The following is a 15,668-nucleotide window of genomic DNA, read 5'->3' on the forward strand; positions in this document are numbered from 1 at the left end:
ATGGTCATGATCATTATGGTAATGTAGAAGCATTAACATGGCTTTTTTCCTGTGTATGAAATTATATCAGATAAGGGTTTTATTCGCAAGTAAACTAAAATCTCATTCTTACAAGCCTTGAGCAAAAAAGAAAAAATAGTTTTGGGGGGAAGAGTTTCAGCATAACAAGTCTTTTCAAAGAGCTATATTTTCAAGGCTTAGTCCCAGTATAATTTTACTCAGAACTGAAATACTCATTGGTCGAGGAGAAAGTTCCTCCAAAGAAGCACAGAGGAAGAAGAATAGACATAGAACATGTCTCAAATGCACATGTCCATTCCGTGGCTGGTTTATATCTGAAGTTTAATGGTACTGTAGGCAGAAAATTAGCAAATTACTTACAGTCGTGACTACGTCGATGAATACTTTCTACAGTAAGAAGGTAGACCATACCTGTCAGTTTAAAACAGTGTCTATTCCAACTGCAGAAGCTCTGCTCATGTTAACTTCTCTTCATTAGAATTGTACTACTTTAAATGTGCTACTTCATTAGAATTGTGCATGTAGATTAAATGTAGCTGGCCAAGTAGGAATGCTGGCAGAAGACGGTTATGGTGATCAAACATAACACATTATGCTTAGTGAAGCTTACATTATTAAATCAAGTCAGACAAACTACCTTGTCTATATGCAGATACATGGGAGCCAAAACTCCATCTCAAATTATGGCTTAACACTTCTCAAAAAATCTGAATACAATGTCTACAATTAATTGTTCTCTCTTCCACACTGGTGGAGCTTGAGCACTCGGAGCCTTCTAAGCCTGCCTAGCCTACACAGTGATCCTCCAACAAGACCATCTCTCCTAATAGTGCTACTTCCCGTGGGCCAAGCATAGTCAACCCACAGGGTTCCATGTAGCGCTTGAGAGGGCGGGCCCTGATCCTTGTCTGTACAGTACTGCAGAGCTGACACTGGCAGGTGAGCCAGCCACAAGGGCAAGAGTATGGGAGGAGCTGCCTCCACCACTTGTTTGCTAAGAGCTGGTGGGGTTCAGGGGTGATGCCTTGTCCCTTGCCACTTGCAGCAGCTGGGAGAGCTGGCCCCTGGGGTCTTGAGAGTGGGAGAGCTCTAGCTCACTGGCTGCAGCACCTGGGAGAGCAGGCCCTGTACACCTCACGGGAAGCACGGTAGTGCTGGCCCTGGTGGAAGGGGCACAGGTAGCCTGCCCTGAGGGCAAGAGTGATGACAGCACTGGTTCCACTGGGTGTGATGCCCTTCCCTCGTCTTCCTTTGCCACCTGTGGTGGTTGGTAGGGCTGGTCCTGCCTCCTCACTGGCTATGGCAGTCCCTGCACCTCCCCTGGGCAACACAGTGGGGCTGGCCCTGATGGCAAAGGTAAGGGTGAGTCAGCTGCAGCACTTGGGAGAGTGGGCCCCATTCCTCAACTGGGTAGTGGAGCTGGCTTCTGGAGGTGTGGGTATGGGTGAGCTGGCGTGAAAGTAGGAGGGCTGAACCCTGCCTCTTGCTGATGGTGTCACTGGATGGTCTAGCCAGAGCAGTACTGGAGAGCGTGCCCTCTTGGAGTGGATAAGGAAGAGCCAGCACACTAACCAGCTGTGTGACCAATCAGGCTCGGATCCAGGGCTCTGAGATGGCCCACTCCAAAATCTATATAATCTTCAAACAGTTGAGACACATGAAAGGGCAGATCTTGCTGATCCAAAGCTGCAGGATCTCCATGACACAGGGCGACAACAGAATAACTGGGAGATTGTAGGTCTGCATTTTGCCCCTCCACTGGGCAGGCTGAACAGAGAGCATTAGACAGTGGTTACTGCTGTCCGGTGTTGAAATAGAGCTTAGTGCCAATACACTGCTAGGGGTGGGAAAAACGTAGCCTAGAATGTGGGAGGCTGAAGCTGGGGTTCCCTGACTCCTGGGCATCCAGTTGTTGCTGGAAAACCGCACAGTGGAGTTGGAATGGAGGGTCGGGGGTCACCCAGCCTGTGATGAGGAGCCCAGGGCCTGAGGCTACCAAACTCCTGGACATCCAGGTGCTGCAGGTGGAGGGGAGTTGGGAATGGCGTTGGGGCCCACAGGCTGAGGACAATGATGAGCCCAAGGCCGGGGAATGGGGAACTCATTTTCGAATGTCCTTAGCTTAACAGTGGTTGTCTGGGAGCTCAGAGGGGCCTTCTGTGGGAGACTTAGGCTGTAGCTCTTTAGACGAAGGCCTTCCCATGATCCCCTACAGCAGCGGTTCTTGATGGAAGAGACAGTCCTTGCTTCCAAACTGTTTACTGACTGTTCATCGTAGAAAATGGGTACATACCATCTTCTCAGGGTGGACCAGAGATTAAATATCTTTTACAGGAAGGAATGCCCGGTAAGGGAAGCTTATTGGCTAAACCCTCAGGGTCTCTAGATACTTCATTAGCATAGAGAACTATGTTCTATGCTACCGTGACCAACGTGGGGGATGTGGGAGTGTGGTCATGTGTTTCAGGCCAGGAATCTAGTAGGGAGCAGGGAGACGGCTACTGTCTCAGGTGGGTGCCATTGGTGCCAGGTCTTTTACCTACTCACCCCTACCAACTTTCCTGGCATGGTCCACTGTCCCACAGGAGAAAACCCAATGAGGATCCAATATTGATGAACTCATAGAAGCCAGAAGTCTCAAACCAGACCAATGACCCATTGCAATGAACATTTGCTGGTGAAGCTGTGTGGACAGAAGGATATACTGTGGGACACACTGTGACATACTACAGCTTCCATGATAAGATGTTTTCTATGCTTTTTGTTGTGGTTGTTGTTTTTGTGTTTTTTATTTTGGAGGGGAGGTTGCAAGGGGATGAGGAGATGAGTGGGATTGGGGTGAATGATGTGAAACTCACGAAGAATCAAAAAAAAGTTAAAAAAGTATATTCTGGTCAGGCGATGACGGAGCACACTTTTAATCTTAGGACTCAGGAGGCAGAGGCTGGTGGATCTCCGTGAGGGTCAGCTTAGTCTACAGAGTGAGTTTCAGGACAGCCAGGGCTGCACAGAGAAACTTTGTCTCAAAAACAACCCCCTCCCCCCCAAAAAAAGCTCAAAACAAACACACTCTACTACACACATTCTTGGACAGAATAATACTTTAAATTCTATTCTGAACAGCAAGGCATCTGATAACAACTAGAACTTATTTGCATAAAAACATACTTTATCTAGAAATTACATTCTACATACAGGTGTAATTCCAAGAAGTTTCATTCCATTGGCTAAGACAGAACGAACAGCTTTGAAAAGATGAAGTCTGGCCTACAAAATAAAGAATGATTAAATGCTCAATAGTATGTTAGCAATAAGTAAAAAAAGAATGGTTTTAGAAGTAATTCTAAGTTAAAGTAGAATATTGCTTGATAGTCCTGTGCATACTCCAGGCAAGCAGAAATACATTCTAGCAACTCTTACAGGAAGAACAGCATAGAGAGGATGTGCAGTGGGAGAGGCTGAATGTGTCACTTGAGTAGCCGGTGGAATTTGCTATCTACTGTTTGGGGAAATATTGATAATAACAGTGATATTACAGCCTCATTCTATTCATTACCTAAGTCAGAAAGAATACTGTTGCAGTTAAAAAACAGAAGATAGGTCAGAAAATTTCCTAAGGCTTAGTACTAACATTTTATACTATTAGTTTCTGCTGCCAAGTGGCTACATAGAGGACATTCAATTTAACATACCGCAGCCACATCAGGAGGACTGTCTTTCACTTGGAGTGTTTTATGTGCCACAGCTGCAAGGTGACTGAAATAAGCAAGAGAGAAATCACAATGAGTTAACAGTAACTTCTTGTCCCATGAGTCATTCCTAATCCAACACTTTAAAGCCCAGAGTCACTAAAGCTATCTGAAGTTTGAATCAAATGTATTTGCTTGTCTGTAAAACAAAACAAAAGCAAAACACTTGAGCTTTAGATTTGAGTTTTGCATCTACCAAATGGCAAGTCTTTTAATATTGTGATTCCACTGTTTTATAGAAATAGGGCATGCTTTTCTCACAAGTAGTACTTCCTTATGTAGACAACTTTTAAAAGCATAACATGGTGTACCCTTTCCTCTGTGTCAACTGACGTGGGATAGAAACTAGTTATCAGTGCAGTGTGTACACACTTGGACACTCACTCCTTGAAGCAGTTTTCTGTGAAGGCATGGCAGCAATGAGCCATGAAATGCACATGATATCCCTTAATTATTAAGTGACATTTCATTTTTCAGCTTTGCCTTTATATGTAAGTAGAAAATTTTAAAAAATCAACCCAAAACAAACAAAAGCAATCAAACCTATTTAAATCTAAGGGAATCAGGGATAGGGCTGTAGTACTTAGGGAACAGAAGCAGCAAGATGAAATAAGTCCCAGGCTAGCCTGGAGCACAAAGTGAGACCCTTTCTCAAACAACAAAAACCTGGGAGGGAAGGTAAAAAGTATAATTAAGAACAAAGTTGCAGTATTCTCTCATTTCAGTAAACAGTGAGTAAAAGCAAAATGTCCCTTCTTTAGATGCTTTTACTTGAATAAATCTAAAGAAGGGACATTCTGATTGATTGGCTTCCTAATTCATTCGATCCCTAGGCTCTACCTGACTTTGTTGGCTCTGTGTAGAACAGTAACGTGGACAGAGCACCCTGAAAACTGTCTAAGCCCAAGGCCTGCACTCATCATTCTCATCCTTTTAGCCATTAGAGCTGTAGTTTTTGCTCAACTCTGGACCTTCCTCTACTTCCCCAGGCATTGCTTCTCCTGACTAACACCTACTGCTTCCTCCAGAGAAGCCCAGATTCCCTCAAAGTGGGCTGGGTGAATAGCATTTGGTATATCCATTTTCTGACAACACACATGTCCCTTTGTTATAATTACCTATGCCACTGTCCTTTCCTATGATACTACCTTATATCACTAAATACATAAAATGAAATCAGAGAAGTAACAATTTCTATAACTTAAAGCAAGTTTTATGGCAGACTTGCTTATAGGAAAGCTTTTGATGAAAGAAAGAAAATAGAGGGGCTGGAGAAGGTAAGAGCACATGCTGTCTTCCAGCACCCATGTCAGGCAGAACACAACTGCCCATAAGTCCAGCTTCAGAGGATCTGGTGGCTTCCAAAGGAGCCCCCACACATGTAGTGATACCATTTGTATGACAGTATCTCTTACATCAAAGACACTGGAACTTTGGCTGGACCTTAACTTAGTCAAGTTAAAACAGCCGGAGGTCACTTAAGGCCCAGACAGATATCCAGTTGTGTATTTAACCTGTTTATTTAACCTGCCTTTAAGAGAACAATTTCACAAACAACCTTACTTGTCTATGACTTCCCAGGTAATCACTTTTTACCAATCTAAGCTGTTAAGTTATGCATTCATCTTAAATTATGCATTCTTCCATGTCCCTGACCCAGAGAGCAATGCAGGTTGGAAAAAGGAGATCGACAAAAGAGACCTTACATAATCAATATCCACAATAAATGCTGAAAAGAACATATGGATATTGCTTGATAATGCTATAGTTGCAGTGCTGCTTGCCATTCTGAGTGCCTGTGGCCAGCTGGAGTCAGTAGTGTTTCCTCCTGTGTAAAACTCGGTTAAAGACTTCTGAAAAGTGTCTTATATTTGTTTCCCATGTGATGCTTTCTCTTCTGTTCAATAGAGCAAAGCCCTTTGTTAGGGACAGACAAGACAGCATTCAGACAGGCACAGGTGCAGATGCATGCAGGGGAAAAGTTTGTAGGTAGGCTGAGTTTATAGTAACTCAGAAGCTACAGATAGAAGCTATGGAGGAAACATGGTGAGAAAAGCTCCAGCTCACTCCTGGGTAAACACTCCAAGGGTAAGTGCTTTGATTTCTTTCCTCAGTGTAGCACCTATCCATACTGGTGACTGCGTTTATCATTAAGGTAAATTAGCATGCATGCCTGTGCATAAGCATGTACATACACACTTGCATAAAAATAAATCTTAAAAAGATTTTAAAAAGAAAATAGGGAGATTAAAATTTTACCTTAGAGTTAAGAGGTAACTAACGATGTGCTTTGGCTGTAGGTCCTGAGATGATGTATAAAGTACCTCATCGAACCTAAAAGATGAAGGGCACAGGCTAGTCATTTGTTATGTGACGTTAACATGTTAGGATGTTAAATACCTTGGGTGGTAAGCATGTGAAAAAGACCTGGGGAAAATGTGCATTTTTCTTTCATATTGTAGCAATATACATTGTAATAATATTTTTAAGACTAGGATTAACCTTGAACATGAGCTTGATCTGTGCCCTCAATCTGTCCCCAAGAGGCAGATTTCTTTCAGGCTCACCTGGAGGCAGGAGGAAGCCTGTGAACTGAGGGCTCTAGAGATCAACAATGCTCTTGATTTAGCTAGAGTAGAGTATCAGACTTGCTAATAACAGGACTTTCATACCTGAGAAGATGCTGGAGAATGGAAACAGACTGTGGCTCTTGCAAACAAGCAACATTGAAGTCGTTGAGATACCCACATCCAAAAGTCTCTTCCAGACTGTTACCGAAGTTTAAACAGATGTAAAAGGATCAGTTAGTTATTCACGGGCTCATGGCTGCATGTAACGACTCCTAGCTTTAGGAAATTTTGGGAAAACCCTCATTTTCTCAAATATTTTCAGTGTCTCTTAGAATGTAGGTGACAGGATGTTCTTTGGCAGAGTTACTAAGGATGAAGTAAGGCGATGTGAAAATGTGTTTCTTATAATGGGTGTTTTACACTATAAACGAATGCTTAGCAATCAGAGAGCTGCTGGGTTGTGCTCAGTTTTGAGTTAGAGCTGTTGGACAAGTCCAGGAAAGAGGGCCAACCACTGGTCTTAGAACCACACCAGGCTCCCCAGCAGCCCTGTCTCACCTACAGAGGCGGGCATGGGTATACTGCAGGAAGACTCCAGTGTCTCCACGACTCTGGAAAACACGATCCCAACTGAACTGATAGTCGGATAAGAGCAAGCCTCTGAAGTCCTAGAATGAGAGTACATTGTTACCCTGGATTTTGCTACACAGGACACACAGAGGTCTCAGAGGAAGGAGTCCTAACATACCTGGATGATGAGAGCTGCAAGCCCCACCCTCTCTGCAGTCTCCTGAGGGTTTTCCATTTTTTTTGTTGCTGAAACAGATGAAGTCAGATATTTTCAACCTTCATCATATTGTTCAAGAATAATGAACTAACTTGAGAAAAAAAAATCTGAAACATACAATCAAAAAATAAGATGATAATGGTTTCTTTGCCTTCCTAATTTGGGCTAATTTACCTAAGTCAGTTCCCCTGCCTACATCAAAGTGAAGAAACCCCAACTTCTTTGTTTTTAGAAATATCCCTTGTAATACAGCACACAGCTATTTTTCCAACGGTGAAGATCAAACAGTTATATGAACTTTAGTTACATGGATCCAATTTGCAACACAAGGATTTGGGCTAGAAGACAGCTTAGTTGTTAAAGTGCTTGCCCAATATAGTGGTTTGAATGAGCATGGCCCCCATAGGCTCATATTTGAATGTTTGTTCCCTAGTTGCTGGCACTGCTTAGAGAGGATTAGGGGGTGTGGCCTTTTTGAAGGAATTGAGTCACTGAGGGGTGGACTTTGAGGTTTCAAGAACCCAAGTCATTCCCAGTTAGCTTTCTCTCTGCCTTTTGCTTGTGGATCTCAAGTTACTGTTCCAATGTCTTGTCTGCCTGTCTGCCGCCATTTCCCCACATGATGGTCATTGACTCTAGCCATGTAGAACCATGAGACCCAAATTAAATGCTTTCTTTTATATGTTGCTTTGGTTTTGGTGACTTTTTACAGCAATAAGAAACTACGACAGCTTGAAAGCACTCAGACCTGAGTATGAACCAGAACCTATGTATAAACAAGCTGAGCATGGTGCATGCTGGTAACCATGTACTAGGGAGGCTTGGTGGCCTGCAGCTGAGCCAGTAAGGTCCTGGTTATTTGTGGTTTAGAAAAAGTGGCCAGCATCTGAGAACTCCTTTTTTTTTTTTTTTTTTTTTTTTTGGTTTTCGAGACAGGGTTTCTGTGTGTAGCCCTGGCTGTCCTAGAGCTCACTCTGTAGACCAGGCTGGCCTTGAACTCAGAAATCTACCTGCCTCTGCCTCCCAAGTGCTGGGATTAAAGGCGTGTGCCATCACTGCCCAGCCTGAGAACTCCTCTTGGCTCAACATGAATGTATGTACATGTACACTTGCACACATGCAGACATATAAAAAATAATGCAAACAGTTCACAGAATGACAACAGATGAGAAAGTTAAAGCTGTCCATGAAAGAAAGACTGTATCAAACAACTGGACTTCATATCAAAGTAGTCAAAGGTACTTCTGATCAGGTTCAGTGGAAGTCTATGAAAGCATGCAATTGGTAAGGAGGATTTACTCTTAATAGAAGCCATGTTCTGTAGCATCCTTGATTGAACCTCATTTAAGACATCTTCCAGAAAAGTGACATCTCCTCTTCGAGTCTTCATTCCCTTTACTACTCCAAAGGGTACATACTGGCACCTGAGAAGGACAGGTAGTCATTAACCAAAAGCTAAAAAACTGCTAATGATGTGAGTAGACCTTAGTACTTTTTCAGGAAATAATTAAACTTTTAACTCTTGTAGTAGAGGTTTTAAAAAATTACTAAATAAATAGGATGTAGCCAGGAATGGCATACACAGTGGCAATTCAAGCATTTGGAAGACTGAAGCAGGAAGATTAAAAGTTCAAGGCTATCCTCTGCAGGGGACCTTGTTTCAAACAACAAAAAAAAAATTTTTTTAAAGATTTATTTATTTATTTATTTATGTATATGAGTACACCGTAGCTGCCTTCAGACACACCAGAAGAGGGTATCTGATCCCATTACAGATGGTTGTGAGCCACCATGTGGTTGCTGGGAATTGAACTCAGAGCCTCTGGAAGAGCAGCTGGTGCTCTTAATCACTGAGCCATCTTTCCAGCTCAAACAAAAATTTTAATAGGTATTTTTTTTAAACAAGAAAAATATATAAAATGTACAGGTACATTTTCATGGACAGGTAGACTGAATTAATTTCCTTGCTATTGTGAAAGAGAATCAGCAAACATAGAAATGCAGGTCTTCACAGTATATTATGGAGCCCGTGGTATATATCCAGACATGGTCTAGCTGAGCCATATGATACTTCCATACTTAGTTCCACAGTGGTTATACCAGTGTATACCTCCACCAGCACAGTAGCAGACAATCTTCTCTTTCCCTACATTCTTCCTAGGATCTGTGGTCATTTGTTTTCTTGATAACCAACACTCTGATTGCTGTGAGATGGAATCTCAAAGTAGTTTAAATTTGCATTTTGTGATGGCTAATGATGTTGAATACTTTAAAATTATTTATTGGCTTGCACACACACACACACACACACACACACACACACACACTTTTTTCGAGACAGGGTCTCTTTTTGAGACTGTAAAAGTTCTGGAACTCAGTATATAGGCCAGGCTGCTCTTAAACTCCGTTCCTCCTGATTCTGCCTCCTGAGTGCTGTGCCACCATTTATTAACTTTTAGAGACCTCTTCATTCAGTTTCATAGTTCATTTTTTGCCTTGGTTGTTTTCTTGACTAGTTTTTTAAAGGTCTTATACATTCTAGATATTACTCCTCTATCATGTATGGCTGGCAAAATTTTCTTCCGCTCTGTACACTTTCTTCACTTGACTGTTTGCTTTACTATACACATGCTTAATTTTATGAGGTTCCGTTTGTTATTTCCTGAGCGACTGAAGTGCTATTTAGAAAGTTCTTATATTTTCCTTAAATTTAATTTAAAATTTAAATCTTAAATAGTTTTCCCTACTTTTTCTTCTAACAATTTTAAATCTTACTTAAAGGTCTATGATCCATTTAGAATTGATTTTTACACAGTGTGAGACATAACTTTTTCATTATCCTACCTGTAGATATCCATAATATTTATAATAAGTGAGATAACCCAGGCTCAGAAAAACAAACACTGCTATGTTCTCTCCTAACTTCTAATTTTGACGTGTAGGCATTTATTAGAAGTTAGTTATGTGCAGAGGCTGGGAAGGGACCCATGAGAGTCCTGGACATGGGTAGGGGTAGGGACAGAACACATCCGCTATGAACATGAGAAGAGGAATAGAAGGGGTGGAGAGTCTAAGTGGAAAATTGAGGGGAGAGAAACAACCAAACCTAAGGATGTGTGAGAAAACTATATGTAAGCCAATTACTGTGTAGCTGATTAAAAAGTAAAGTCATTTTTAAAGTTTGAATGGCAGTACTCTGTATGGATGCATAAAACTGTTCTCAGAGACATAAGTTTATTAAAAAAAAAAATCTCAGTGCCAGGAGGGATGCCGCTTTATGACTTGTTATTCAGGAAAGCTCCTGGGCCCCTAAACCAATACAAGCTCCTTGGTTGCCCACCAGTATTAGGTAAGATATAATATGCATCAGTTACAGGACATTGAGAAATCAAGCTGGAACTGGGCTGGAGTTTCCTCCCTGTTGGCTAGCTTTCATAATGCCAGAAGATGCTATAGGCTAGAGGAGAGGAGTAATCAATAACCTTACTTACCTGTGGATCTTGCATGCTAGACTGCTGGCCTGCCAGGCAAGATGTGTCCACTGGTGTCCACTGGCATGACTGTAACTGAGGTAACTGACTGCTTCCTGATTCAAGTTGAGTCCTACTCTACAGAAGGGAATTCATACCTGCTAATGTATACATAGCTAGAGCTAACAGCATGGGTGGTTTAAGCCTTAATGAAGAAACTACTAGTGTTGTTTTGATAAATGGGAGTACTCATGAAAGTACCTTCTAAGTGTTGTCAGCTCTGGAAAGAGAAACATCTTTATCCAGTGGCAACAGTGAATACAGAGTAACTACAGAGTGATGAATGCTGAGTCCTAAATGTGTTTAGGTAACACATTTATCTAAACACATTTAGGATTCAGTGAATCCTCCAAGGTTCAGTGAACATTTTGGAATGAGGGTGGGGAGTGTAGGTGGGCAGAAAAAATATGAATCAAAGGAAGGAGGAGAGTATTGTAGAATGATATCTTTTAGGTATGGTAGAGACAATACATTAATGAACTCATAATAACTGTGAACCTGCCCAAGTCTGCCTCCCAACCACCCCCCTGCACTCCCCTGCCATTAAAACACTCCATCTTGGAGTGGAGAGGGGCTTATAAGGCCCTGTGCTGCCAGGCAGTGCTGCCCCCAAAAGTCATCCATGCATCTATCAATAACACCTTACCTACAGACTTTCAGCAACCCTAACAAATCTTTGGCAATTAACTAACTAACTAACTAACTAGATAGATAGGAAAACTCATTGGGAAGGGGGTCAACAGAGGTGGAAGAAGAGACTAGTGTGAATATGATAAAATGCAATATATATACATGTATTAAGATATCATTATGCATAACTAACAAACTGTAAATTAAAAAAAAAAAAACAAACAAACAAAAAAATGGGCTGGAGAGATGGCTCAGTGGTTAAGAGGACCATCTGCTCTTCCAAAGGTCCTGAGCAACCACATGGTGGCTCACAACCACCTGTAATGGGATCTGATGCCCTCTTCTGGTGTGTCTGGAGACAGCGACAGTGGACTCACATACATAAAAATAAATAAATCTTTAAAAAAAAAAAATAAGATGTAGGTTTTTGCAGTCTACCAAAGTTTCACTTTACTGAGATAACAGTTTGTGATTAAATTATGAGTTGCCTTTATAAGGAAGAAGAAATAGATATTAATAACTGAAAACCAAAGCAGCAGCATCAATATATAATATGATTAAATACATTTAGCAGGATGTAAATTAATACAAAATCAGTCTGTCTTTCTATACCAACATCTTGAAAAGAGAACTGAACATAAATTATTGTGGTTATGCTCTGAGGTTTGGCTGACATAAGGTGTTAGTGACTTTGATCAGGCAAGAAAGAACAAGGATCCTACCTTTCTGCCCAGTCATAGCCCATGATCTCCAGCATTTGGAACACTTGCTGAAAATGCCTTTTTTGCCCTTTGTCTGCCTTAGAAAAAAAATTTTTTAAATTTAAACAAAACAAAGACAAATTAATAAATAAAAATAGGCTGGTCCTAAATAAAGTTAACATCATTATTAGACTAAAGTCACTGTCAATATGTCTTAAATAAACAGCTGGTGCTGGAGACATGGCTTCGTGCTTAAGGGTGCTTTTTAGCTGCTCTCCCAGAGGACCCAAGTTTGGTTCCCAGCATCCACACTAAGCAGCTCACAACTCCAGCTAATGAGGATCTCTGCCCTTTTCTACCCTGGGGGTATACACATGCACCATGCACATCCATACACACATGCACACGTGTGCACTCACACACAAACACAAACTCTCGTTCATTCTCTCTCTCATAGGCAGAAACACTAAGTCTTTAAAATAAGCACACTATAAAAATATCAAGGTTGAATGGGAAAATAAGGGCTGCAACACCTTAAGACAGGAGGAAACATGGACTCTGACTTTCAGAGTGTTCTATTTCATTTCCTTCTCCCTCAGGTGTTATATAATTTCTATTTCCAGAAGACCAAAGCTAAGCTGGAACAAGATGGTGGTAACTTCTCAGAGGGAGGCAGCACATGCAAAGGAAGATGATACTAGAATCCCAGTTAGCAAAAGAGGAACCAACTCTTGATATGATACAGTGGCTTGGTTAGAGCTCAAGGGTAGTCAAGATGCTGGGTGAAAAAAAAATCTCAGGCAGTTACATACTGCATGATTCCATTTACACATCACCCTCAAAGTGACAATTTTTATAATGAAGATCAAAGTGATGGTTGGCGGGGACGGTGATTAAGTGGTGGATTGTCAGCGAGTCTGATGTGGTAGTGGTGGTGACAACCGATCTGTACATGTGATACAGTTCCATAAGACCAGCCTATAGAGCAATGCACACAAACCTCAGGAGATTTGCATATTTCTACAAATGCCCATCTGATGTTAACATGGCACTTCATGTAAGTGTAGAAGGGTGCTGGTGAAGGGTACACAGAAACACTGCTAGTCTGAAATTTCTTGTCTTTAAGGTATTACAAGATTTTTAATGTTCTTTTTAAAACATAATTCTAACACTGCTTTATTTTATGAATACTAGTAAAGTTTACATATTAAATAACACTATAATACAATGAGTTGATATAGTTTTTAAATTTTATTTAAAATTTTAAAAAGATTTATTTATTTATGTGTGAGTGTTTTGCCTGCTTATATGTCTGAATACCACATGTGTGCAGTGCCTGACATAACATTATACTGAGCTGTTTCTCTATTCCCTTGATGTAATTTTAAACAGAAGAGGAAAATGTCCAGGTTACTAACTCTTCCCCACAAAACAAATTAACATAATAACTTTTCTAAGTGTATCAATAGGATAAGCAAAACTGTCTTACAATAACTCATATATAATTATTTCATATAATCATATTCTTAATTTGGTGAATTTTTTTTTACCATGAAGCAATGTGAATTTGATTTTTTTTTTTTGCCTTTTTAAGAATCAGTTTAAAAAGAATTCACTGTCTTAATCAACTTAGTTTTTAATTATTTTATGTAGTTTGACAAAATTGTTTTTTGTAATTTTTTTCAACATATTTTTCTTTTTTCTGATTTGTATGTGAACACACATGTGAGCAGGCATTATGCCAGGACTCACATATGGAAGTCAGAGAAGTGTGTAGTCCACTCTCTCTGTCATTACCTGGGTTAGGAATTGAACTGACATCATCAGGTGTACAAGGCAAGCAAGCACCTTAGCCACTGCGCCATCCCCCCAACCCTGGTTTCCTATTTCTATCTCTCTCTAGTTTCATGAGGTATGTTTTGTATTGAGATTACTTACGACATAAATCATTGTGTCAAAATTGTACTTGTCCATGCGATGTATAGCAGCTGCAAGGTCCCTGGGGAAAAGGGGGGAGGGGGGAGTTATAATTACTTTTACTTACTTGATAACAGTGAGTTAAAATTTATATAATTCTGTAGCCTGGAGCACATAAATTATCCTTGTAGAGTCCCAGTATACTTTGGTAAGAAATAATAACAAAATTAGGCTTGAAAAATAAATCTAATACATTGGGAGACATAATTTAAAAATCAACTAAAAATAAACAAAGACTGTAGAACAAGTAATCATTAATCATATCTTACAGGTGTTTTATAATTAATGAAGCCTCTCTTGAAACATTTGTTACTTTTTTACAATATACTTTCTCAAATAACACAGTAATAACGTAGATGACAAAAAAGCCAAAGAAGTTCCTGCTTTCTAGTTTGTATTATTAAAAACTTTCAAAATCTTGGATCACTCAAAAGTGGTAGCTTCTGCATTTAAAAGCTCTTAAGTCCTTGGATCGCTCAGTGGTTAAGACTGCACATACTATTCTTGTACGGGATCCAAGTTCAGTTCTCAGCACAAGAAAGGCAGCTCACAACTGATGTAATTACAGCTCCTGAGGATCCCACAAACTCTTCCAGAACCAGGACTCATATATCCGCATACCCATGTACGGATATATACATAACTAAAAAGTAAAAACAAATGTTTAGAGAAAAAAATCTATTTAATAGTCTTACCTTGAATTACATAAAATAGTTTGTACATATTTAAAATAATGAAAACTCAAAAATTATTAACATCAAAGATTATTCATGTACTGAATATGAAACTACTGACAAGATGGAAACTTTTTTATATCCTTTGAAGTATTATACATGATCAAAATATCATTTGTATCTATCTCATGATCCAAGTACTGCATGAAGTATGTATTCACATCTAAGCAAAAAAATCTGTCCATCTATCTATATGTATCTAGGTATCTATCTATGTATGTATCTATGTATGTATCTATGTATGTATCTATGTATGTATCTATGTATGTATCTATGTATGTATCTATGTATCTATGTATCTATGTATCTATCTATGTATCTATCTATCTATCTATCTATCTATCTATCTATCTATCTATCTATCTTTCTACCTATCTATGAAATGTATTTATTTGGCAGGCTCTCACTAAGTAGCACTTGCTGAACTGGAGTTCTGTGTAGGCCAGACAGTCCTTGAACTCAAGAAGTGACTTCAAACTTCTGACTCTAAAGTGCTAAAATTAAAGGCATTTGCCACCATGCCTTCCTGACAGGGACTTCTGTTCTGAATGGAAATGTTTAACACTGGTACAGGGCTTGGATTCTTAATTTGCCTAGCAATAAGTAGTTTCCATAATGAAGTTTCGTGTGTGTGTGTGTGTGTGTGTCTGTACATATAAAGACACATGTGTGTATGTATATACACACATATCTCTTAGACATTCCAGTTTTTCTCATTAACCCAACTGCAGGAAATTGATGAAGAGAAAGGCTAAAAAGAGATGAATTCTTTAGCTGGGGATCCCATGGTTGAATTAGGGAAAGGTTGGAAGAAGCTGAGGAGCGGGGTAATCCCATAGGAGGACCAGCAGTCTCAACTAACCTGCTCCCCCTTCCCCCCAAGATCTCTCAGACACTGAGCCACCAACCAGGCAGCATATACCAGCTAATATGAGGTCCCTGACACATATACAGCAGAGGACTGCCTGA

At 40.2% G+C, this 15,668-nt stretch overlaps 1 protein-coding gene across 2 annotated transcripts in view; it reads right to left on the reverse strand.

Annotated features, from left to right (window-relative positions):
- Nucleotides 1-3,104: 3,104 nt before the first annotated feature.
- The window catches only part of Rars2 (arginyl-tRNA synthetase 2, mitochondrial), a 43,599-nt gene continuing 31,035 nt past the window's right edge, over nt 3,105-15,668 (reverse strand). For both annotated transcript variants that reach the window (XM_076923995.1, XM_076923996.1), the window contains exons 12-20: nt 13,927-13,987; nt 12,010-12,086; nt 8,427-8,551; nt 7,089-7,156; nt 6,899-7,008; nt 6,443-6,538; nt 6,030-6,104; nt 3,714-3,777; nt 3,105-3,288 (exon numbers count right to left, since the gene is read on the reverse strand). In XM_076923995.1, the coding sequence (XP_076780110.1) occupies nt 3,202-3,288; nt 3,714-3,777; nt 6,030-6,104; nt 6,443-6,538; nt 6,899-7,008; nt 7,089-7,156; nt 8,427-8,551; nt 12,010-12,086; nt 13,927-13,987 (763 nt within the window). In that variant the 3' untranslated portion in view covers nt 3,105-3,201. The remainder of the gene's footprint in view (nt 3,289-3,713; nt 3,778-6,029; nt 6,105-6,442; nt 6,539-6,898; nt 7,009-7,088; nt 7,157-8,426; nt 8,552-12,009; nt 12,087-13,926; nt 13,988-15,668) is intronic.

This window comes from Arvicanthis niloticus, chromosome 25 (assembly GCF_011762505.2).
Source record: "Arvicanthis niloticus isolate mArvNil1 chromosome 25, mArvNil1.pat.X, whole genome shotgun sequence".
Classification (NCBI taxonomy): Eukaryota; Metazoa; Chordata; class Mammalia; order Rodentia; family Muridae; genus Arvicanthis; species Arvicanthis niloticus.